General features: G+C 40.2%; 1 protein-coding gene and 1 long non-coding RNA gene across 3 annotated transcripts in view; one reads left to right on the top strand and one right to left on the bottom strand.

The window, feature by feature from the left end:
- Positions 1 to 3,312: 3,312 nt before the first annotated feature.
- On the bottom strand, positions 3,313 to 26,468 carry OPRM1 (opioid receptor mu 1). Its single transcript, XM_021540568.3, has 4 exons — positions 26,149 to 26,468; positions 12,206 to 12,558; positions 10,731 to 11,251; positions 3,313 to 5,706 (listed from the first exon to the last, which is right to left on the bottom strand). The coding sequence occupies exons 1-4, from the start codon at positions 26,466 to 26,468 to the stop codon at positions 5,668 to 5,670; spliced, it is 1,233 nt and encodes a 410-aa protein (XP_021396243.1). The 3' UTR covers positions 3,313 to 5,667.
- The window catches only part of LOC110476021 (uncharacterized), a 75,002-nt gene continuing 74,291 nt past the window's right edge, over positions 25,763 to 26,473 (top strand). The window contains exon 1 of one of the 2 annotated variants that reach the window (XR_013339718.1): positions 25,763 to 25,798. This is a non-coding gene — a long non-coding RNA (uncharacterized LOC110476021). Of the gene's footprint in view, positions 25,799 to 26,430; positions 26,454 to 26,473 lie in introns of those variants that run through there. The other variant, XR_002466354.3, reaches the window with a different exon arrangement.

Raw genomic sequence — 26,473 nt, forward strand, 5'->3', positions numbered from 1 at the left:
AATGTCTCTAGTAGGTATGTAAACAGGGGACCCAGATGAATTGGACATTGCTTCGCTTCCTACTGATTGCAATTCCTTTTCTGACTGTTTAAAGACCCCTGCTATTAAAGAGACTGAAACTTCCAGATGATGAAGGGTCTGGAGCACAAGTCTAAGGAGAAGTGGCTGAGGAAGCTTGTGGGTGTTTAGCCTGGGGAAAAGGAGGTTCACGGGAGACCTTATTGCTCTTTGTGACTGCCTGAAAGTCTTGATGGGATGAGAGGAAATGTCCTCAAGTTGTGCCAGGAGAGGTTTAGAGTAGATATTAGGAAATCTTGCTTCATGCAAAGGCTTATCAAGCACTGGAACAGGTTGCCCAGGGAAGTGGTTGTGTAAATATGGCTCTTGGAGACATGGTTTAGTGGTGGGCTTGGCAGTGCTGGGTTAATGGCTGGACTTGTTGATAGAGCTCTTTTCCCACCTAAGTGATTCTATGATTCTGTGATTGCACTTCAGTTCAACCCATAGGCAGAAGTACAGGTAGAGCATTACACACATTGCAAGCATGTGTGTAATTCCACTGCTATTTCTATTTTCACACAGTTAACATGGGGTTTCCCTGCCACATCTAGTGCATGCTTTTCTTGGGAGAGAAGAAAAGCTTTCATACAATTATCCCATATTCAACTTCCAAATTACAGAGATGATGATGGCAGTATGAAAAGCAACACAAATGCTCTATCAAACACTTTAAAAAAAAAAAAATTCTGTTGCTCTGTAATGAACTGCATTAAGACATGAGCACAGAGGGAGGTTATAGTTATTAGCAACACCAATGGGAGAACCCCCCCCTCCCCAATTCAGAGTTCATCTGGTGATGATATTCATCTTCTCCATTACCAAGAATTAATGTCAATGCATGAAATTTTGATCCCTAAGTGGATACTATGATATGGTCTGATTCTCTCTTGGAAAGAAAAGTCTCATAAACATTGTGTAATAATTTTTGTGTTAGTGTCATGATGCTACCATTCTGTTCTTATCTAACAAGAAGTTTGGTCTGCCTTTATCATCAGATCACATTATCACATTTGGATCTACCAGGCTGTATTTATCCCTCTGACTCAATGTACAGGACTCTTGAGAAGAATAAGCTCTTTTGATGCTGCCTACTGACAGCATCACAAGGGAAAAATAAAATAATATTTACAGAAAGAGAGTGTGACAGTAAATTGATGTGCAGAAACAACGTGATGAATCATTTACATGTGACCAGTGTATGCCTGGAGCCTGCTTGTTCCCTGTTCTTTTGTCTTCTCTTCTCTGGAACATCAGATACAGGAAAATATCACAGTGAAGGAATACAAAAAAAGCAATTAAATTTGAACAGCCTGTATCATCTCTGCACTATTGAGTAAACCAAGTAAACATTTAATATAAGATGTTTGAATATGTACATTTGCAGAATTGTTAAGAAGTGAGAGAGAATTCAGATGATCCTGAACTAAACTGCATCTTATTTACAAATATCTTGCTTCTTTGAAAAATTAAAAAGAAAATAACTAGTTGTTGGAAATCTATGGGGGTAAAAGAAAGGAGAAGAATGTGATCCTGTGTCAGATAAAAAGTTCAGCTAAAGTCCAAACACTTTTTTCTTCACGTTATTTGACAAAATGTAGTATGTGGAATCACTAATCCAAGAGAAAATTTTTAAAAGATCAGGAGAAACCAGCTGGTCAAATTAGGAACTGGATACCAGTAGAAAGTAAAGTGCTGATCTTATCACCTTGTTTGGAGATTTCAGTACTGGCAATTCCCAGATGATATATTTTCCAGTCAGTTAACAGTCCTGACACAAAAGGCATCACTTTGATCCTACACATTGAAGAAAATGTTTGATGCAAACCAAAACAGAAAGAACATCTTTCAGTTTGTTTGTACAAAAAGGCTTTCAAGAGAACACGATCTTAAAAACACGGTTCTGAGAAAATCAAGTAACACAGAAGTAGGTCACTTAAAATTATTGAGTGATCTTTGGAAAATCAGAGCTGAACTGGTTTTTTGTAAGTTTGGCAAAACACTGACCTTTATATAGAAAACATCTTTGATCAAAAAGACCTCAACATACCAAAACCTGTGAAAAACAAGTAGCAAGGACAGGGATGCCCCCTGGAGGACTGTCTGCTGGCAACCCACACAGGGGCAGGGACTCGCTGGAGGCCACCAAAGTAATTTTTTTTTACCACTGCAGTTGGCACATAGTTGATTTTCAGTTCTTCCCGATTACCTGAATCCTTATGGTTAATTATCAAGGATTAGTTGAGACTGTTTTGCCCACAATACAATCTAATATAAGCACCCTATTTTTTTATTAATTTGGAGATAAGGAAGGGCATGATGTAGATTTCTAAGGTTTCTTCCCATTATTCAAAATGAGAGCCAGATGCCGGTAGCACAGGTAATCCTGCTCATGTTGCCTTGACTTTATTAACAATAAATCCAAAAGATGGGGAGTTCAGCTGCTGAGCTCTCCCTTCCCTTTTTTAGCTGAGTGAACCTGCACAAGTCAGCTCAAAGCCAACTCAGCTGCATATTTCTTCTGCTAGAGCATCTGCAATTACAGTCAGCTACATTCCAGCTTCAAGAGGGACAAACTCACACAAAAAGATTTGGGTTCATGGAGTCTATCTCTGCAGTGGAAAATGTCAACTCAATTTTCCTCTTCCCTTCTGTAGAGACTCCTTCAAATAAACAGGAAATTGGTTGATGTAATTGCTAAGACATTCTCCATAGTATTTGAAAAGTCATGGCAGTCAGGTATAGTCCCAGGTGACTGGAAAAAGGGAAACATTGCACCTGTCTTCAAAATGAGTAGAAAGGAGGCAGGTTCCTGAGAACCAACATATCAGCCCCATCCCTGTGTCTGGGAACATCATGGAACTCCTAGAAGTTATGTAAAGGCACACAGGGGACAGGGATGTGATTTGGGACAGCTTGGATGCCATCAACAAGGGCAAATCTTGCCTGACCAACCTTGTGGCCTCCTACGATGGAGTGACTACATCAGTGTGGATTAGAGAAGGGCCTTGGGTGGCATCTATCTGGACACATGTAAGACTTTTGACATGATTTCCCACAGTGTCCTTCTCTCTAAATTGGCCACATATGGCTTTGATGGATGGACTGTTCAATAGGTGAAAAACTGCTTGGACAGCCACACCCAAAGAGCAGTGGGCTAAGGCTCAATGTCCAGATGGACAAATGGTCTCTCTCACGGGTCTGTTTGGGATCAGTGCTATCTAATGTTTTCACCACAAACATGGACAATGGGGTTGAGTGCAAATCCACAAGAAACACAGATATTTTTATTAAAGGTTTACAATACAGATAACAGAAGTTGTGTAATAATATGCTACTTATTGCAAAGCACTACCAATTAACATTCAAGCCTTATGGCAAAAAAAGACATTTTTCTTACTTTTTGCTAGTGCTCTGCTAATAAAATTTACTTACTCATATCCTTAAGCTATCAAGGCTACAATATTATTACTGCTAAACTTATTTACAGTCAGGTTTCTCAATTGTTGGATTGCAGAAACAGAAAATGTCCCTAAAAATATTTGGCTGTCTGCTGGCAAGTCACAGTATTTTGCCTGTGTGCTTCATGCAAAGTAAAGAAAAAATAATGGCTTCAATAAATTACATAAATTTTGTGAAAGCTGGACTTTTGACTACTGGCAAAACTAAGATCTTAAGTTCACTTAAACATGTTTTTGGTCTATTGGTTAAGACTTTCCAAATATTCATTCAATATTTTAAAATTTTTTGATTGTTGTATGTGAGCATGTCAGACTACTCTGAATCCATCAGGTAGTAATGATGACAGAGGATGTTAGTCCATTTAAATCTAGTGTATTCTATGTTGGTTTTGTTATTTAAGTAATACTGCTGTGAGGTGCAAAACAAGGTATCAACTTCTTCCGAGTGCCTCTTATGCTGTTTAAAAATTAGATCCAAAACCTCTTAGAATGGTGATGACTCTGGATTAAATTTAATGATGGCTATGAGGTGATACAGCTAAACTAACTCAAAATTAAACATAAATTCATATGACCACACAGTCAAATTTTCAACAGAAAGATAAAAAAATTAAGGCACTTCTGTTATATCTAGCTTCATATTCTGCTGATATATAAGCTACATATTTAGCTGCAACACCGTGATGAAACTCCAATAATCCTTTAATTTACAACTTGCAAGGATTTGGTCTTCAATCTTTATTATGCAGTCTATGGCAGAAACAAACAATTTCACATTATAACCTTATTGTTACACAGACTTTAATAATGAAAATAAGAAATACATTTTGGCTGCAGAAAGAAAAAGACAAAAAAAAACCCTCCTGTTCCAGATAGATGTATTTCAGAATACACTTAAATTAATTAAAGTACATTTTCCCCCCAGTTAACAACTGATGATTTATTTACAGAGCAAGTAACAAACAATGTCTAGAAAATGCCATTGCACCACAAATTATCTACATGGATATTCCTAATCTTCATACTAGAAAACAGCTAAGAAGGCATTTGCTGCAGCACATTGTTTCTTCCTGAAATCTTAATGTGTTTTAGCAGCTAATACAAAATGCAGATGCAGACTGTATTATGTTAAATTAGAAAAGCAAACATACTGTGGGTTTGGTTAAGAAAAAGTAGATGTCTAGCAAATTGTTGTTTAAAATTTTTTTTTCGAAAAAGGTCTAATGCATTAACTGCTCCAAGTACTTCACATGGGGGCTGTTGTTTACTTACAAATTCAAAATGCTGCTGACAGAGCAGCTGAAATTTGAGAAACTACTTGAAAGAGAAGACATCATCAGCCTGCGCAAGCTGTGACAGGCTTATAGCTACATTCTTATTTACAAAGAAATTTATGTTAATCTATGCTATTTTGGGGATCATTTGACAATCAATAACAATGTAGAATACTTTAATTTACTCATCTCTTAGAAAAAGTGATAGCTCATTGTTTTGACTTTAAGGTACTTTTTAAATTTATGTGAAATAGAAGCAGAAGATGAAGCTTGGAAGGCTTTTTTTTTTTTTTTTTTTTAAACTGCAGAACATGCAACCCTTGCAGAAGATCTCTTGAACTACAAATGTGTTGTTCTATGTGACCTTGTGAGACTTCAGCACGTAACTAACCTGCACAGAAAACACCTCTACAAATAAACTTTAAGAGTAAATAGAGTGTATCCAACGTATAACAACTTCATATCCCATTATTTTCCATCCTCAAAAGCTCACCTTATTTTTCAAACTACAGTTGTCTAGCCTTTGAAGTTTTGTTTCCAACCTCCTTTAACACCACTGTAACTTACCAAGAGCATGTCAAGCTGCTACAGGCACAGTAGCTTTGCTTTAGACTACTGTACTGCTCCTGGTAAACAGGACTGCTGTGAACATTGGAGCCTGGAAGACCCCCGTGTCTCCTGGCTCTGCTCGCTGTTACATTTCATGCTTCTGTTAAGTGCAATGCAGATGTGCTGCAGAAGCAATTTCTGACAGACTGGAAAAGCAGGCACTTTCCTCTGTGGTATTTTTTTGAGGGAAAGCATATCCTACATATTCCCACTAGCACACTGTGGCAGTGGCAACTGCTCCGAGAGCCATGCAGCAGGAGACCCTGTCACGGCAGTGGAGTAGTTTCAGCTTCTTGAAGTTCCAACTGAAAGGAAAGAGATTGCAAATACAATGAACAATTGCTTGATATCCTCCCACCAACAAGACTCTGCGTGTGTTTTTTTAGGAGAAATTTGTTTCTCATTTGCAGCTACTGTTCTGATGTATAAAGCTGAGCACACAGCCCCGAGTAAGGCAAGACTATGCTTTTGTCTGAAGCAACAGAGGAAATGATCACAAAGAAACATTAGTAGGTCTGAAATTTGAATTAGAATATACTTCATATCAAGCCAGCTGTTCTCTTTCTACGGTGGAACTCTCTATGAATTTAATGAGCATGGAAAAATTTCACTCCCTTCCTGTATTCTTTCTGTAGCAGTTACAGGGGAATTAGTGCTTTAGTTGAATACATTCTGTGCTCATATCAGAACAGCATCTAACTTTTGGATTTTCACTGACAGTCTAGTTTAAATTCTGTGTGAGGTGAACTTACATCAGCAAACAAACCCAACAATCTCTCAGCCCTGTGTGTCCATAGTCTCCATGCTGAGTCCTACTTGCATGCAGGCACAGTAGCACTATAGATGTTTCCATCAAGAAAACCTGCTTGCTGCATGGCATGTCCTGAAAGGCTGCAACCCCTTTTTGCTCAGAAAATTTTGTACCAGAACCTATTGAGACACTGTGTGGGAAATCAAATGCTGCAAATCAAGGGTTTATGGAACAGAAAGTAGGAAGACACAGATGGAGCCTGGAGACTAACAGAGAATCCATGTCAACGCATATCAGCTAAGAAAGCCCAGTTTTAAGATCTATTGAACTTAGACAAATATTTCATATATGTCAATATCTCTCCAGAAATGGGCTTTTCAAGAAACCAGTACTTTAAAATTATTATTAAAATACAGTATAAATCACAAAGGAGATATAATAATTTTCTAAAAATATACAGGAAGGCCATTCTCTGTTCATACAGGTAGATGTGACTGTGCCAAGAAGCTGCCCATTTTTTCTCATGTTTCTGCAACAGGAATCACCAGCATTCCCCATATTTGTTCACCGTGGGTCATATAGCACAAGGAAAATTAAGAAGTAAGAAAATTCATTTAATCAAAGTAAAACTAGCTTTCAATTCTTTCCTTGTTTTAAATTTAAAACCTTTTCTTGAATCCAATATCCTCTTCTACGTGTGGCTGCCAATCCAGGCAGTAAAGGCAAAAGCTTTCAGGGCTGAGCCTTTTGTTATTGGACATAGCTGAGGCCTCATGTTCAGCATATGGGGAGGATTTACAGTTTCCATTAGTGCATTTAGACATTTCAGTAGTTGACAAAAAAGCATCAGAAGCTAAAATTGAAAAGAAGAGTTACACACTAAATAGTCCCAAAGATGTGCCTATACATAATTTCCTCAGTTGCTTGGATACATTCAGGTGAAGCTACTATAAAAGCAGCTATTAAAATGGATCACAAAGAAACTAATCCACTGAAATAAATTAAATTTCCCAGATTTCTGTGATTATTAATAATCCAGTTCCCTAATTGTTTAGAATTTTTAGTTATTAACACATAGATACTAGCAAAAACTCAGTTTTCAGGGAAAATAATGATAACGATTGATTTTAAATTCAAAATATTAAACCTTCTTCTAATCTCAGAGATAAATTGATGCAGAGTCTCTGAGCATCTGAAGTAAAAGCCATTTCAATGTACTTGCCAAGATTTTCATACAAATCAGTTAATGTCAACAACATCAAAAACCCTCAGCCATTTTCAAAAGCTACTATTTGGTCCTTCATTCCCCTCCCCTGACAATACTTTGAAATACTTTTTTTCCCCCAGGATTACATCACTCCTTTTCCATGCAAATGCACTTATAAGATTGCATAAAAACTCCTGAAAACTATAAACACTTAATGTAGGCCTTTTTGGTAATGCCAAGGAGCCACAGAGTAGGTCCAAGGCCACTATATTAACTCAGAATAATATGAATATTTATGATGTTTCCTGTTGGTGCTTTTGAACTGGTAGAATTCCTCCCAACAAATTAAAGACTTAAGAATGTCTATTCTAAATGCTTTTAAATGCTTTCAGAGTGTTAGGCCTTATGATTAAGCCTTGTAGTTCTCATTTAGCAGGAGAAAAGAATTCTGATTTGGCAAAAAAAATGAAATGTGCCAAGTACTACACAGCCTTGCAATTAGAATTCATACTAATTGCTCTCCAAGGCCTTGTCTATACAAAAAAGACCTTGTCAGTATATCTCAATCAATAGATACACAAGCTAGACTTTCTTTTACAGAAAGCACTTACCTGTAAAAAGAATACCCTGTCTATAGAATTTACAGAATCTCACTGTCTGAGCAAATATTGGTCTGTCTTGGGGTTTATTTTCTTTTTTCTTTTCTGACAGCTAAAGCTACATTCACTCTAGGGCCTTTTGTGTTTAAAATAATAGTATAAAAATATTAGGTATTACATTTTTAGTTACTATTCCAGAGAACCTTTTTAGTGTACGTTAGTTCAATGATCTTGTCTCTTGTTCTGATAAAAGCAGACATAAAAAAATGTCTCTTACATAAATATTTGCAGGAGAAAAAAGCTAAATTAATACTAAGTTTTAAACACAGCTTGTTGTGAATGTATTCTATAGATATTGTGGAGAGTGAGAAAGACTGTACCAAATAGCTGCTGAGCTGAACTCCAGGGAAAAGGCCCAGGTCAGCATTCAGGGAGCACACCTGGCAGAAATAAACCTATGGCAGCACCAGCAGCTGCCAAAATAAGGACTGCAGGAATGGTGGTGAGGGAAGTGGAGCTGGCCACTCCAAAGTCTTTCAAACACCTGAACATGCAAAGTCCTGTCCACCCACTAATGAGGACCTGAGCTACCAAGTGCTGGCTTCTTCTCCCTGGTTTCAGGGAAAACTGATAGTTAATTGCTAGGAAGAGCTACCAAAGCAGTCAAACAATTTCTTCTAGCTCTGCATGCACCTTTTTTGTTCCCTGCAGACTTGCTCTTTGCTTTTTCATCATGCAGTTTCCATCTTTACTGCCTCACTCAGACCTCATTCCTTATGTTTCCCCTTCTCCTCAGCATTCTTCCTCGCACCTCCACTTCCCTTCAGATTCCTTCCCTTCCCTTCTCTTTATATATGCTTGATTTCTTCATAACAAATTTATTTCACCACTATTCCCTGAAGGAAAAAAAAACCAAAAAACAAACCCTAACCAGCAAAGAACACAACTACAGGAGTAGCTTCCTTCTTATTGCCACTCTCAAGATCACTTCACTTGCTTGCTCCATCCCTGCCCCAGCAGGCTGTCTCTCTTGGTGGTGTAGGCTGAAACATCTCCCTGGGAAACATCATCTTCTATTCTGTGCTTGCTCAGTGCTCAGGGAAACAGATTTTATTTCACTCAGCCTCTAGGCAGTACCACATTAATCTTTTCAATGGGTAGAAGTTTAGAAGGCTACAGCTCTCCGAGAGGTAATATAAAGATATACAACTAAATGTAGAAAATGGGTGCATACATACTGCAATCTAGAAAGCTGGAATTGTACTAGACAGAAATACAATCTTGCTGTCAGACACATGCACAAAATTGACTCCATTGAGGATTACAAATGCATTATTAACAGATGAATGTAGTACTTTGCTACACCTAGTAAATACTACAACACATATCACATACATATATATTTGCACCTATGCCAAGTTTGGCAGTTCTGCTTCACCACCAGACTGAGCAGGTGCCAATTTCACAGGCTACAGTTTGGCTGTGTGAGTCAGACACAGGTGAACAACACCAATTTTTGATGTTTAATAAAGCTTCTCGCTTTAGCCCTTCTCCCTTTAGACTTCCCTCCTCTTTTGTGGTGCAATTACTGTTTAGTCTCCTTGGAGATGGGAATACTCTTATTTGGGCTATCTGGAAGCAGCTGAGTGTCAGGCAGGTAGCTGCTTTCACAAGAACCCACTGAGTTCTGCACCTTGAGGAGGCAGCCAACTTGTGGCTGAAGTGGCAGCAGTGAGAAACTGTTGCATGAGCAACCAAAGTATATTGCTGAAAGGTAATACGGCAAGGAATGAACCAAGCTTATGCCTTTTGTTCTTATTTTTAAGGAATTACACAGACAACTCAAACTTTTTCTAGTGCTTGCCATGTGCTTGAATTACTTTAATGAATGCTAAGATTTGCTTTCCTGTTTTGCTGAGAGATGAAGCTTGGAAAATCTCAAGACCATAGTCACAGGACCATGGATATTGAACATGTACAAAACAGCTTCTTTGCAAAAACAATGCAAAAATAGGCTGAATAAAAAAACCACAAACAACTCTTGTTATCTGATGTGCCATAAAATCCCTACTTAAAGATTTTTTCTACATGGAAAAGGTATTTTCTTGGTATACCTGAAATGGCAAAATGGCACATTAGTATTTAACATGTGGGTATATATCTTCATATCTATATATATATATACATATATCTAACTCCACCTTATTCACCACATAATTATTTGACACAAGAACTGCATGTAGACAAGCCTTGGTCTATCTCTTGCATGACTTTCAGGACAAACAAAGCCATGTAGGCCTTTGTACATCAATCAAAATGAACAAGCACAGTTGTTTTTTTTTTTTTTTTTTTCCTTCCTTTTTATTCCCTGTTGCAATGGGAGAAGATGAGAGATCTGTATTTTGTCCCACTCCTGTCTCCATCAGCAGACAAGGAGCATGAACAGGTAAATCTGTGTTTTTCAACATGTTGCAAACATCCTGCAAGTGAAACACTGTTCTATGTGTTTTGTACATGCATGCATGCTGGACCCAGTCACTCAAGGTACCCTTCAGAACCCTTGGCTTCTGAGCATCAGGCAGGGCAGAGAACAACTTAGCACCATGCAGGACTGGGGTCTCTGTGTATGCATACACCAGTTTCAAATATAACCTTGAAAGAGTTCAGACCTTCCAAAAGCTACAAATCAGTGTAAGTGGTAACTTCAGAACACATGTCATCTCCAAGCGGGTGGCCTGGATCCAGAGATGACATCTCCACTGCTAGTCATACCTGGTGGTTAGTCCTATCCACAGTGTTGGCAGTGGAAGCATGGTCACGAGTGTTTTGTCGGACTCGGGTGGAGTTTTGCTGCTCAATGGTTGAGGAAGTGGGGATGCAGAACTCTCTGAAACACCTTTTGAAATTCTCATCTAGAAATGCATAAAGGACTGGATTAAGGCAGCTATTTGTATACCCTAGAGCAATACAGAAGTGCCAGGAGACAGTCTGGAAAGTAGTTTCTGGGATGTTGACCAGGGCTTTAATGATAACATAAATGTGGATGGGAGTCCAGCAGACAATAAACACTGCCACCACTACAAGAACCATCCTTGTGATCCTCCGCAGGTTCCTGTCCTTCTCTTTGGAGCCAGATAACATGCGGACGCTCTTCAGGCGTAAAATCATCAGCCCGTAACACACCGTAATGATCAGGACCGGCATGATGAAGGCAAAGATAAATACACAGATTTTCAGGAGGTTCTCCCAGTACCAAGCAGGGTGGGAGAATGTAAGTGTGCAGTCAATTGAGCCTGAGGAAAAGGAAAACAACAGAGAAGAACATTCAGCTCAGTTTTTATTTTGCTTTTCTTTAAACTTTTCTTTAATTAATATCACAGGCAAATATATGAAGACTTTACACCTAAGTAAACATGTAAAATGAAGCAATCTGTGACCTGTCATTTGCACAAACATTGGCAGGATAGAGTGCTGCAAAACATGCATGAGGCGTGAGTTAGGAAAACAAAACCAAATTAATATGCTCTCTTTTGCATATTATGACTTGGAACTTAATGTATACTAAACAAGGAAAAGAGCTGAACTGTCATATATACTTAAACTTTGACTGATTTTCACTTCCACTATAAAACATGGTGAAAAGAAAGATTTTTAAGCCACCATATATGCTGAGAGTTTGGGCATTTCAGGGCAACAGAGAAGAGAACGACATGACGCTTTGGTAACTTTGCACAGTGGAGGGTCTGGATTTATGTTGACATGGTGTCACTGCCCCTTTATGGGAGGTCTTGGAGCACCAGTGGTCCAGAGAATGCTTTCTGCTCTGTATCATGTCCTGTCAGACAGGGTGTAGCATAGCTATGACTGCCAGCTTTCCAGTGGGAGTATCCTGGGTAAAGCACAGGATACTCCTGTGCTGAAAGATAATGCACAACTGCCCCACAGCAGAAGGCAGGTAGGCACAGATGATTTTCCAAACACTACAATAACCAAGTGGGACAGCAAGACTTGCATGGACCCACTGAAGGAGCTGGAGCTGCTTGTTGTAAAAACACAGATCACATGCACTGCTTGTCCAGGCAACTACAGCCAGGTGCAAAATTGCAGAAGGGGCTCATTTGCACTGATACTTGCTTAACACAGGTTAGAGGTCAGTCGTTAATTTGATGCCTCTACACTACAGTGAAACAATGCAGAAAGGAGTTGAAATGCTGAGTACTCAATTTAGGAATGAAAGCCAGACTTACCATGCCTGTATTTAGTAGTTGCCATGAACATAACTGGCAGGCCAATGGCAGAGGAAAGAATCCAGTTGCAGACATTGACAATTTTGGCATTTCGGGGGGTACGGAAATCAAGGGCCTTAACGGGGTGGCAAACAGCCACATAGCGATCCACACTCATGGTGCAGAGTGTGAAGATACTGGTGAACATATTGTAGTAGTCTATGGATATAACAATCTTACAAAGGATGGTACCAAATGGCCAGGTTCCCATCAGGTAATTCACACTCTGGAATGGCAGAGTACTTGTTGCTAGGGCATCTGCCAATGCAAGATTGAAAATATAGATGTTGGTGGCAGTCTTCATTTTTGTGTACCTAGGAAAAAAAAATGGCAGAGCATGTAAATGACCACAACTGACATTATTAAATAAAAGAGAATTCAGTGCATCATCTAAAAGAAGATTCTGTAAAATAATATGCGAGATACTGTCAAAGATCACATTTTCTGCTTTCATCCAAATGACCATGCTATGATTCACCTACATGTTGGCAGTTCAGTGAGACATCAGCTAAAGGGTATAAGAAAAAAAAATTAACTCATGCAAAAGAAAAAGATACACATAGAAGAAACAATATTATAGATGCTAAATAATTGAGAAGATGAAAAAATTGTATGCTTACAGATCAAATACTGTACTATATGGATAGATTTTCTGTACCTGCTGATATCATGCCAAATATAACTATGGTCTGTAGAAATAGAAAATGAATTTCTAGGTTGTGAAGTAGTAATGATGATATTCCAAATGAGCAGCACTTGAGACCCATTTTTTATGTGGATGCTGTACTTTTGCAGTGGTACAAAAAAAGTTTCAATTTAAGTAATGTTCCTGGCCATGCTGCCCTGATTGCTGCTGAGGTTGATGGGCCCTGTGGCTGCTTGGATTTTGGGGGGTCAAATGGCTTGCTCTTTTGATGAAACTTCCTTCCATTTCTGCAAAACTAATAAGCAGAGTGTTTGATCAAACATTTTAAAATTTATAGAGCACTTTTCAAGAGGAACAGCTAATTTCAAAAGACCTGTCAAGGAACCTGCTAGGGAAAGCAAAATGTAAAATACACAGTTTTGTGGGTTTTATCTCTCTGAATGAGATCTCTTCAGAACATGAGTCAGTTGCAAAAAATCCCAATGAAAGGATTGTGTAGGAAATGTGCATTTGCAACTTTTCTTTGGTAGGTTGTGCAGAAATGCAGACTTCATGCTGAATGGACCTAGAAAGCTTTAATGATGAACATTTGAAGTCATTGGTACTGGATCTGTTCTCTCATTTTTAGCACTGTGCATGAGAAGGCAGTAACAATCCTAATTTCAATTTAGGGTGTTTTTTAAAAACAGATTTTCAAGTAGATACAAATGCTATCTTGACTTCTGCCTTGAGAAAGTATGATCTGAATATGATACTTTCAAGTTGTAAATAAATTCCATATTCTGAAAGTCCTGTAAAAACTTTTCTTACTTCATTTATATAACAAGTTTGTAACTAACACAGGGGGAGGTAGATGCTGCAAGAATCTACAATTCTCTCTTCTGGACACTGGAAAAAATATACAGGATTGCAGTGTGGGAGAGGTACACAATAAAAGCTACAGCTCTAAAAACGGAGGGAGAAGAAAATATTTCTCAGGCAATTTGCAGAAGAATCTTCCAGATAAGAATGAAAGCAGCAAGATTTATATTTTGTTATGAATATCTCTCCAAAGGTCTGAGATATCCAGGAGTAGCTGAAGGTGTGTCCAGAGCTAACCTGAAGGTTTGATTGTGTTGTGAGCAGACATATCCAGCTTGCTCCCACCTGATCTGCCCCAGAGGGGCAGTGGCTCTCAGCTCTGCACAAACAGGCAAAGATGACGAGGCATCTGTGTGCTCACCCAGGCTGCTGATCCCTGCTCAGACCTTAGATGGTTGCCTGCCTTCTTCACAGCTGGACAAGAGAGCACACTTGGGAATGCTGCTCAGTGCTGCTGCCCTCACACGTGATTCCGGGGCAGGTCTGTCTGGAGAGCATCCTCAGATACTGATGACAATGCTTTGTTATCAGTAATTAAAGCCATTATGATTTAAAAGGAATGCTTGACACAGCAAAAAAGTCCAACCATCAACCAATATGTAAATGACATTCAGGTTAGCATGAGAGAGGATGGACAGAAAAACACTCTGAATAAATAGAATTAAGTTTCTTCACTGGGCATGGGCCTTATCCCACTTAAATGCTGCATATTTTTCAGTTTTTTAATCTAATTTTCATTGTCAGTTTAATTTTAAAAGTTCTTGGACTTGATTTGTTTAATGGCCTCTATAGACCATTAGTGAAGGATTTTGCTTGATGTACTCTGTAATCTTTGTACTTCTAATCATGCTGTTATTACAATGAATAGAAGCAGAACTCTTATGGTGATAGAAAATATTTACCTCCACCTGCTGCCTAATCAACAAAAGCCTATTGAAATTCACAATATTCTCTTCAGTGAATTCTATGAGATTTGGGTGTTTCTCTGTACAGACTACTTAAACTTTTTAGAAGGGGCTTATTTCTGCAAGGTACATTTTATAAAACATGTATTTTTCCAAATAAGTAGATTATCAGTGTCCCCAGGATTATTTTTAGCATGAACAAATAAATACCAAAGCAATTGATTAAACATAATTTTAACAGCATGAAAAGTAACAGTCAATCAAAATGAAGCTTTTCAAAGTCTTGATCTTAGCTGTTATTATACTTTTTGCTAAGGTATCAGTCTACTTATTTGAACAAGCAGAACAAACATTTCCATTATCGAGACACAGATCTGTATGTGATTCTATTTCTACAGTTGAGAGGGACTTAGTAACACCAAAATTTATAGTGCAATACCAACATTTATAAATGCAATCTTTTAAAATACCGCTTCCACACTTTCATTCAAACTTACTGGTATTTAGATTACATTGAAATTTAAGTTTTTAAAACATCAGGTGCATTAAATTCTGCACAACAAAGAGCAAGGTTGCAAATGAAGACAGAAGTCTGCTTTGGGTGGCCTTAGTTTTATTTTACAACTCTGCAATGAAAAGACCAATAGAATGTGATGAATCAGGGGCTTTTTGTGAATATTTAGTGCAATACTGCTCTTGGTATATATCCAAATCGATTATGCTCATTATAATACTGGCACCTATTAGTATACCCCTCCTAATTCCTCAGTGCAGGTTTTGTATAATAAAATATCTGTTAATGAACTGTTGTTTTGCTGATAATAGTAGATGATAAATCAGGTTTACAACAGCAAGAATACACTTTATGCCTAATTTTTTAGGGAAAGCTCAGCCTTGTCTTTATCTTCAATCCTACAAAGCTTTAAAGCAGAGTTCAAGTTTGAAGACCTGAGCTGTACAGGTCCACTCAACTGAGATTTGCTTGGAATAAGAAAAATCAATGGAGAAAAGAGCAAGGATTCAGCTCAGATTGTCACCATGTTCCTAGCATTTAAGGATTAATAGAAAGTCATGAAATGGACCCCCCCATCTATCTGCCCATGGGCCACTTGTAGTTTGTAAACCAAATAAAACTTTCACCAGATTAACCTCAGAGAGACTCCAGCTCCCAGGTGTAACAGCACCATGGACAGGAGCCAGGAGCCCCTTCCCTTCCACTTCTCATGCAACAGGAGGGATGTGAGCATGTTTGTGACTCTCTGCAAAGACACCTGCCACAGCCCTGTTTCTGGCCTGTCCCCTCCAATAGTTTAATTACCATATCCAAATATTTTTAAAGAGTCTCTTCTTTTAAGCTTCTTAAAATTTAATTAAATCTTTAATTTGCATCATATCTTATTTAGGCCTCACAGACTTTTTATACTGCTATTGTAGTCTATACGACCAATGTACTCATGTCCCTACTGCTCCCTGGTCAAGAGGTTTACATCCATGTGGATTGTTGAGATATCCCCTCCTCCAAAGCCTTCTGCCCTCCTGGACCAGATCAGCTTTATAGCATCTTTGGACCAGCAGGCTGGTGCAAAGAACATAGAGAGATCCACATTTAGCTCAGTGTTATACAGAGTATAATAATAATAATAATAATAATAATAATAATAATAATAATACATATAAATTATTTTTATATTCTTATATTATTATCATTATTATAATTAATGATAATGATGCAGCTCAGAATAATACATAACATTACAAATTAATTAAAACTATTTCCTCTGAATAACATCAATGAGGAGAAAAGAAGAAAGTCTTTTGCACTTAGGAAATGGGCTGGTCGATGACAGACTGGTAATAACTACTTTCAGCAACACAAAAGCATGCAAGGTTTTGCCCACAGAATGCTAATTTGGAGACAATGACTACTTCAAGAACTGTTTAAGTTCAGTGCAAAATACACAAAAAACTGGACAAAATCACTGGAGATTCACTGCAGAAAACAGTCACCCTCAAAAATGGTTTGGCTGCTGAAAGAAACAACAGCCAACAGTTAGGTCTTGCATACAGACAACCTTACAGAAAACTCTTCTTGATGCTGGAGACTAGGTTAGCATGTCAAATTCATGGTCTTCTTGCATAAATGACTTGTTAAACAAATGAAGAATCAATATGTGCATACATTAGATTAGTTGAAGTTATCTTGGGTGGGAAGATTAAAAACATGTTAAGCATGCCTAGTTGAATCAATTTAAATTATATTTTTTCCCCATGACTGTTCTGGTGCACCTTGTATATGCAACTCAAAAACAGTAGGAAAAAGGGATTTTTTGGCATGTTTTCTTGAGATATCAGGTAATTTCAATTTTTCTTGAGCCTTTAAATCTTTGAACAAAGTCATGATATACTCAAGGTAATCTGTAAAACCCTGAAAACTTTTTCTGTCTGCCAATTCAGTTTTAATATTTAACACTGAAATAAAGTCTCTCAAGCCACATTCTGGAAAGTACCTTTGAGCTAAAGGGTCTCAAATGACGGACTTTACTGACATCCATCTATTTGATTATCCTTTTCTTCCCATGGCAATGGGCCTCCATAGAGTGAAAGACCCATACTGTATTTCAGCCACAGCTGTGACATGTGCTGTGGCAGGCCATAACCTATTAAAAGTTTTTAAGTCATATATATTCTGGAAAGGTCTAACCTTCCTGTCTGTGAGCACATGATTTAATCAGCTTGAAAATTTAAGTCTTTGATTTTTCTATTAATGGGTACTTCTGAATCCTTATTCCTTAAGCCATTTAATTTCATCTCTGGCTATAAGCACCATGAATCTGTGCACAACCCTGACAGGTTATTAGGCAGTAAGGCCACTCTGATTGGAGGTGCCATCTTGTGGTTAACAACCTCTGCATCCTTTTGATGCATATTCTACTAAAGAGATCTTATACAAGACTGTAATTTAACATAGTATGCCCTGAGTGCACCAAACCAACAGCAAATTGAAAAACTAAAGAAAACCTTAAGCAGTTCTAATAGAGCTGAATACAGTCACACTTGGTTACAATGAAATAGTGCAATTTGCATCACATTCACTTACTTCCTGCACCCATCCCGAGTTTGGGGGTAAAAGCTGAAATGGGGGGAGGAAGCTTTTACTGCCTTTAAGAAAGACAGAAGCTGTTGCTGTTCCCTCCTGTTAAAGTCCTGCATCCTGACTCCCAGCACAGCACTACCCATTCACTGCTGTGACTTGTCATGTGGTTTAATCAGAGACGAAAAATATCAGGCATCACTGAGGTGTCAAGGCGTGACATACTGAGGGAGTACAGTAGATCTAAGATGAAAGAGTTTAGTTATTTTACATACTTGATCATACTTCACATACATTGTTTTGGAGCAGCTTTCTCTCCTTTCTTCACTCACTGGCAAGGGGCTGTCCATTTTCTGAAGGAATCTGAGCATATATGTGGTCAGTGTGGGCCTGAGCACAGGGCAGGGCACTGCTGGACTGTAGTTGCTTCAGTTGCTACCTTTTTTCTCCTTAACAATTTGTTTTCCCACTTTTTTGTCACTTTATTCTCCTCCATAGTACAAATGAGATTTGGCTAGAATGTCACCAAAGTTTACTTCCCTCGGGTTACCTTGTTAGCATCTTTGATTTCCCAGCTTATCCCTTCTTCTCATCAGGACAGTGCCAAGGCATGTGCAGATCCAGCAGTATTTGCTTACAGGATGCAGGAGAAGCAAGCAAAGCACCTGGGAAATAACACCAGCTCAGGGCCATTTTGCTTGTACTCAGAACCCATCAGGAATTTATCTCATACCTCAGCTTTAGGAGAGGGTGAGCTAAACAAAAAGGTGCTCTTTCAGGCAGTCACCTTCAGTTTTCAGTGCCAGTCTTTTGGGAAATGATGTGGAGCTGTGAGGGCATCTGACTCATCCTGTTTTCCTGTGTTGGACTTTGGATGAAAAATGACTTGCTGTTGTCTTTCTGGCTCTTCCTGATTTTATTTTTTTTTTTGGCTACTGAAAGGCATAATACAGAAGTTTTCTTTCTGCTACTTAGTTTAAGCCAGTGAGTTTAGTCCCTGCACAGTGAAAATAAAACAAGCTTTCCCAGACATCATAAAAAGCTACTTAATGATAAAAAACTAATGACAGTAATAAGTATACTTTAGTGCCCAAACAGTCATTTGCTGGTACAATTCCTTCCCTTCCAACCTAGTTGAACAGGGGGAAAATTACCTGCCAATTATTTCAGAACTTAATCTGGCCTGTTTGTCAAACCACTTTTATTTGACTCTCTGTTTGCCTGGGACTGAGGCATATATGGGTCTTCAATAAAGGTCATTGCTTTCATGGTTATTGTGTAACATATCTCTCTGAAATAAATCAATGGTGCTAAAAAGGCTAACTACAATACATTTCCATTATCCAGCAGCAGGTGCTTATTGTTAAGGGCTTTGCTTTGCTAGGAAGACATATAAAGGAAAACTGTCAGTATATTAAATTTGACTTTTTCCCCTCTGACTTCAGGGAAGTGTGATTGAAAGTAAAACTGCTGACTATACCTCTGGTAACAGATAATGTGGTGACACTTTCCTAGAGGGGACAAGTTATCAGCTACTTTGTCTGGTTTCCAGGCACCGGTACCCCCTTCTGATCTGTATACTGATCACCTGAGATAAGGACTGCACACAAAATATCCGAAATATCCCTGGTCAGCAGGGAAGCTGGCAGGGAAGCCTCTGCAGACAGTTTTAATGCAAGTAGATGTGAGATTCCCCAGAGGTGTGGTAGGGAACAGCAGGTGATCAATCCCCCTGGGCAGAGGGTAGCAGGGAGGTGGCATGGGGCTGGAGGCCAGCCATACACAGACTGTACAGACCCAAGTACCACCGGCTATACCAGGTGTGGCTCTGGCATGCAGGAGACTGGGATCTTCTGGTGAAGCTGTTGAGTGGGATCTGGAAAGGAGCCGCAAAGATGAGACAAAGGAACTAGAGAGAGAATAAACGAGGAGGAAGGCTTGCCTGTGATGTGGGGAGAAGGGGAAAGAAAGCAAGAAAGCAATGGTGGAAGCTGGCATGAGAGGAAGAAGGAGCATAGCTATGTGTTATGTGAGAATACTGAATTAAAAGTACTGGAAATCATGAATTCAGCCTCTACATGACAAGGATGAGATCGTGTCTGAAACTGTGGCTCTGAGGGAGTTCCTAAGACCACAATCTTATGAGAGAGATTTGGGTAATTGGCTCCTTAGATGATTTTTCTATAGGGGCAGCACATCCCAGGCTGAAGATTAGCACTGTGACAACTGCTGCTCCCTGCTCCCCCTTAAAAAAGACTTCACTCAGCTGGAACTGCTCCACACAACACAACAAGGAGGAGATGTTCCACTTTACACAAACGTTTTTGCTCTGAAGTTTTACTCCTGATCTTAGATACAAGATTTTATAGCTGATAATTGAACACTTCTCAGCAAGAAGGTGGAAAAAATCTATTTCATGTCCTTCACAGTTATTTGATTAGCTATGGTGCATCATCCCTACCTTTTTTTCATCATGTAAATTCAAAGGGAAATATAAATAAAATTTAGAAGTGTTTAACATTAAATGGATAAATGAGAATGCTTATCACAGCTAGACTAAGCTGTGGAACTCCTTGATAGTGAACATCATTAAAAGCCCACTTCCAAAAAGGACTAGAGGTCTTTGAAAGATAATTATAATATTCCCACTTTCAATACCACAATCCTAAACTTCATGATATAAACCAAAGAAGACCCAGATGGTTATAAAAAGAGCTTTCTTTGAGATCAGCTTAAGCACAACAATTCAGAAAACAGTTGCTTTTGGATTTTTAAAAAAACTTTGTTACAAGAGTGGATTTGTATTGTGAAGAGATTTATCAAACATTGAAAACTTTTTACTTGGAATCATAATGAAAAGAAATAATTTTTTGAAAATATCTGTTAATGAAGATCTCTACAACAACCATCTGAGAACACATAAGCTTAAAAATAACCAAGTTAGAATCTGTAAAAATGCTTCACATGTTTGTTTGGAAGCAGCTTTGTTTAGTAGTGGCAATCTTTGTGACCTTCTTCCAATCTTATTTTTGATCCTCATTTTTTTGGGGAAGTACTGCATGTTAGAAATGTCCACAAAAAGCTACTGAATAAATGCTGATGCAAACTTCAGCTCTGCAGTCTAAAAGTCTATTAGAAGGATGCTCACAAAGTTTTGCCCCTATTTTTTCCACTCTGTGACTAAACACCAGCTGCTGGCTATGGCTAAAAAAGAGGCTAGTAAGCTAAATTACAATTCTGTGACATTTGGACTTGCACCATCCAGTGTTCAGCGAAAGTTATGCTCAATGGTTTGGGAAAACACTGTGAATTAAAATGAAATAAAGCAGTACTTCAGGATTATGTTAGCTAAATAGCTCATTAGCTTGCTAGTAATTATGTAATGTAAGCAATATGTGCATACAGTACTTTCTACCCTTACTGAAGCCTTGAAAGGTTGGTTACTTTTGATTATTTTTATAAAGAAATTTTTTAAAAAAAGAGGACGTGTTTAACACTATTTTTTCACGAGAGCCATTACTATAATGTCACTCCAGGAAAAATACAGTGGGATCAAACAGCTTTTTATAGGCAAATTGAGTGAGAAGGGTTGTTTCCTGCCCAGAACTGCCTGGCGTAGGCACTAGCAGGGCCAGAGGGTCTGTGCACCTGGGCCTGGCACGCTGTCCTGTGCAGGAGTTCACTGGGACCGGGGCCAGGCACAAGGTCTGGACATGAGTCTGGGGCTGCAGAGCTCTCACTCATCCCTCAGGTGTCTCTGCTTCCTCAGTGAGATGGGTGTTACCACCAGGTTGTAACCTCATGTATTTTTGGTCAAATTTTCATCATGTCTCTAAAAACACAATTAAAAAAAAAATAATACAAAGGTATACATTCAATTTTATCTGTCTGCTTTCCTTCATCTTGGGGGAGAGAGGGAAGCTGCTTGCTAGTTAAACATTTACCCACTAGCAAAGGTTGGTAAACTGTCACAAACAGTATGCAAACAGGGACACCTGCCTTTTTGTAAGGCAGGATGCTGAGGGTCACCCCCTTGCTATGCTGCTGATTTAATTCAGCTCCTCTGCTGCTCCCTCAGTTCTGTCCCCAGGTCTTCTCTGGCTGGTGCTGTGAGCTGTATTAATTCATAATTGACATGGCTGGATAAGGCTGCTGAGGCTTTCAGCTCTTAGCACAGACGTGGAACCTTTGCAGTCAGTGGAACAGGCAGGACACACACTCACACAAGCAATGCTGTGCAAATGCAGAGAGGTTCATGAGGCTGTGGACAGGAAAGAAAAGCAGGAATTTTATGCACTTCTTTGTTTCCAAGCCCCCTGATCTCTACAAAAGATGCTGAAGGTCACCTCACATACAGCATCCATAACACCATGTCACCTTGCAAAGAACCTATTTTTTAAAAATACTTGTTTTGCTTCACCCACTTTCAAGCTTGAGATAATGTACAGATTTTTTTTTCTCTAAAAATACTCTACACTTTTATGCACATGTGTGAGAATATTTATTCCTCTGCTGATATCAATTATTTCTACATCTGAAATTTCAACTCTAAGACTGTTTACTTAATAAAACAGTTTTTCTGAATTGTGAGTAAACTCAGCTGAACCAGAGTTTTCAGTGCTGCACAGTCTTTCCAGATTAGATGACACTTCAGCCACAGCTCTTTTTTTCCAAAACACTATTAAGAGGCTGTTTTGAGACACATAGAAAGATTTCTCTTAATTTCAGAGAGAGGATTTCTTCTACTTCTTTCCCTGTTTGCTTTTTTTTTTTTTTTTAAATTTTAAAACAGTGTGATAATTTACTCAATGAAACATTTCCTACCTCTACAGAAGACTGAAGAGAACCTGAGACCCCTTTGTTTATGGTATGTGAAACATTTCTAGCAAAACAAATGAGGAATCACTCTGAACTTGAGTGACTTCAGCGGCTGTTGGTGGAATTACAGTTCTCTCAGAGCATTTGGATTGTGGAGGATTGGGAACTCTGTGAGCTATCTCTCTCTTCCAGATCTGTGATGCTTAAGAGTTTCATCTAGGATTTATTGCAGCTTTCTAGAGTATTACCTCAAACACATAATCACATATAAGACATATTCTTATTTCTACTCTAATTGTGAGAATAATATCCCACCGACTCGATAAGAAAACTGCAAAGGACTTTGGATTACTGTGTAAATTAATTCAATGCCACATGGCACTAATTGTACACTGTCTTCTTGTACTCCACAGCAGGTAGAAGTAGCATTTGCTGTTGATATAGCCATAACAACACTGTATTCATATTAGAAATTTACACTTACACAAAGCACATGAGGAAAACAGATAATAAAAATTCTCTATAGATTTTTTTCAGATTACCAGAAAATTCATGGCTAGCAGTAAAGGCTATTAAACTACTACTGCTGTCACCTGAAGGCATTTTTTGGTACTTGAGAAAGGAAACACTTCAGTGTTAGTAACATGAGGTTAAGCCTCACACACTACATACAAAACATGTAAATATTAATTCAAGGATGAAAACATTCAGCTGAACAGGAACCATCTGGAAGAATGAGGAAGATGGATGAGAATACATTAATTATAATTTAATGTGTATAAAAATCTTGGAATGCATTTGGTCAGTCTGCTTTGCACAAAAAGCCTTCTTTTCACATTGATAATCACAATACATTTCCAGCTCCTCCTTGGACATATCTGCTTTCTGACCTCTGTTTGCCCCAGCAGAGATAGCAGGGTGACATTGTCGAGTGATAATGATAGTTCCATTTCAGGCCAGCACTTGCACAGCTCTGGCTCCAAACCCCTGGATTTGCCTCATGTGGAAAATTTTTAAGAGTAATAATATTTATAAGAATGATATAATTATTTTAAAACTATTTCCAAAGAAACCAAGCATGAGATGTTAGCATGCAGCACACTTGATCTGAAGTCACTGTTGCTTTCACTGGGGTGAAAGGTGAGTAGGACAGTTTCAAACATCTAAGCACCTACCTCCCAACTCCTAGTATTTTCAAGACAAACTAGATACCAATATTATTCAAAAATGTTAATTTTTAGTAGCCTCAATTTCCCTCGCAATTAATTTGAAGATCAATGTTTTGTCCTTCCTGAGCAGGCATGGGAAAGGCAAATGAAGGGGAGTTCTATATGGTGACAAATTCAATCCAGTGAAACTTTGGCCTCTTACATGTAGTTGGATGAAAGGAGGCACGAATGTGGACATATAGGGTCACCATTTCATAGGCTCATATTCTAATTTGAAACACTTTCAAGCTAGTATAGCTTGCAGCAGGAAATGCAATCACTAAGTCCTGTATTGCTGACCAGATACACGACAGGTGCAGAGAAACACAGAAAGAGAATGTATTTTTATGTTGCTTGAGCCACAGATCCTATTCAGCCATTAGCATGTAAATTCCTTGTCATCCTAACTGCTAAACAGCTGTGTGGTGTTAATTGGGAACAAATTCTGTCACACCAAAAGCTGTTCTTGCAAAGGAGATGTGGGGTTTGCCATAACAATCCTGATGGTTTGGACAAGCCACTTAATTTTTGTTTTCCTCTGTAAAATGAAAATATATTTTTGCTTTCTGCTATTGCTTCTGGCTTTTGTTTGTAAGCTGTCATCTCAGAGAAAAAGGCTTTCTTTAGATAGGAATCTAAATACAAGTACCTCATTAGATTTGGCTTTGTGGTGCAAGTGTAATTCAATTAATTACTGTAAGAAATATGAACCTAGTAAGGGTTATGCCCAGGATAATAAATACATAATTCCAGGGGCAAGGTGGAGCATATTTCTCTGCTGACAGCTATCCTGTCTCTGTTACACTGTGCATCTGCTTTTCCTCCCAGAGGAATGCATTCAACACTGCTACAGTGATTGCAGTCATGCCCCCACTCAGAAGCCTTTCTGCAGATGTATCCTCACACAGACAGCTTGAGTTTCAGACTGACCAAAACCACAAGACAGAAGAGAATCTCCCCAGCTCTGTGTATGTAGCCTTTAAAGCATAGTTAAACCTACAAGGCTTCTGAACTGCTCTAGACTGAACCACTGATGGATATCACTTGTGTTCCCACTGGGTCTACCAGATGCACAGGCTGTGCAGTGACATCCCTAACACGTGCCGCATCCTCCATGCTGCTGCAATACCCCACCGTGACCGCGACCCTCAGCCCCAGCTTTCTACAGCTGGCACAGCTTGCGCTGCACACACACGCCACAAAGCCGCCCGCTGCCGCTGGTGCACCAGGGATGCCAAGAGACAGCCCCGGTTCCTGCGGGCCCGACTTCTCGGGGAACGCAGAGCTTAAAGGCAGAACGGACGCTCCGGACGAGGAGGAGAAATGGAAGTGCTGGGGCTGCCTCCATAGGAACGGAGAGCGCCCCTGGGCTACCCCTATCTCCTCCCTTAAAAGCGCCCGCTGAGCTCTCCAGGGCTCAAGGGATGCTTGGTTTGGAAACGACGAGCAGCCGCGAAGGGAGAGGAGCTCAGTCGGGCCCGTCCTGTCGCGCCCCCGGCCCGTCGCTCCCGGGAGGTGGCAGTGTTCCCCCACGGATGCCACCTGCCGGCTCCGCGGCCAGGCCGGCAAGGGAGCCTCTGTTCATCTCTCTCACTCGTTTTCCGCTCATTTACGGGCAATGGATTTATCGCGCGTGATCTGATTTGTAAGAGCCCCACTGGGGCTTTTTCTCTTGCGGGCGAGAAAGTTGCGAAGTGCCGCAGCACAGCCGGAACGCCGGGATTACAGAAAGCGGTCGCATCACTGCATGCGTATTTATACACGTGTATACGCATGTATGTCTATACACATATATAAATGTATTTCAATATACACATATAGATCTAGATATGAGGCAGAGGATCTCCAAACACGGCCACAGGAAGCGTTTAACCACAGTGCCATTTACATTTTGTTCGTGCATTTGGGAGAGGTGGGTGGAAAGACAGGTGGATGCGTGCCGGCTATCCGTGTACCACCCCGTACCCGTACACGCTCACAGGCAGTGGCCACAGTCTCTTTAAATCCTCGCTCCTTAGGGCACAGGTACGGGATTTAGGCCCCGTTGGCCAGAGCCACTCGCAGAGGTGGGCAGCTGGGGTCGGAGGGTCTTTAGAACATTCTCGGACGCGCAGCGGCTTCTGACGGACCGGCCGGCCCTCACTGCTCCACCTCAAGTTTCTCTTCCCTCGTCACCCGCTCCGGCTCTTTATCAAAAGCCTCCTTCCCCTTCCCGCGGGGACCGGCGCCCGTCCGCACCCCTCAGCGCGCTGCCCGGCGGAGGGGGACCGCAGCATCCCCGCCGGGACACCGTCCCGCATCCCGGCTCCGGGCGGCGGGGTTCCGCCCCGACGGCAGCGGCCGTGGGCAGCGGGGCGGGGCAGGCAGGCACTCACCTGACGATGACATACATGACCAAGAAGTTGCCGAAGAGCCCCACGACGCAGACCACGGAGTAGAGGGCCATGATGGCGATGGCGGTAACCACGGAGGGGCCGCCGCCCGTGGGCGCGCAGGGCCCGCCGCCGCCGGCGCTGCCATTGCCGCCGCCGCAGGGCTCGGAGCGGTTCCAGCCCAGCGCCGCCGAGGCGTTGCCCCAGGCCGGGCAGGGCGGCCCGGGCGGGCGGCAGGCGGAGGCGTTGGCGGCGAACGGGACCTCCAGGGCGCCGGCCAGGAGCGGCGCGGACCCGTTGCCCAGCAGGTAGGCGACAGCCATGGCGC

Source organism: Lonchura striata, chromosome 3 (assembly GCF_046129695.1).
Source record: "Lonchura striata isolate bLonStr1 chromosome 3, bLonStr1.mat, whole genome shotgun sequence".
In the NCBI taxonomy this organism is placed as follows: domain Eukaryota; kingdom Metazoa; phylum Chordata; class Aves; order Passeriformes; family Estrildidae; genus Lonchura; species Lonchura striata.

Excerpts from the sequence above, each read along its gene's own strand:
- OPRM1 (XM_021540568.3), bottom strand. The coding sequence starts at position 26,468 with ATGGCTGTCGCCTACCTGCTGGGCAACGGGTCCGCGCCGCTCCTGGCC. Across the intron at positions 12,559-26,148 it reads GTCATGTATGTCATCGTCAG|GTACACAAAAATGAAGACTG; the intron begins GTGAGTGCCTGC and ends TTTTTTTCCTAG. Across the intron at positions 5,707-10,730 it reads TGGATAGGACTAACCACCAG|TTGGAACTTCAAGAAGCTGA; the intron begins GTATGACTAGCA and ends CTTTCCTTTCAG.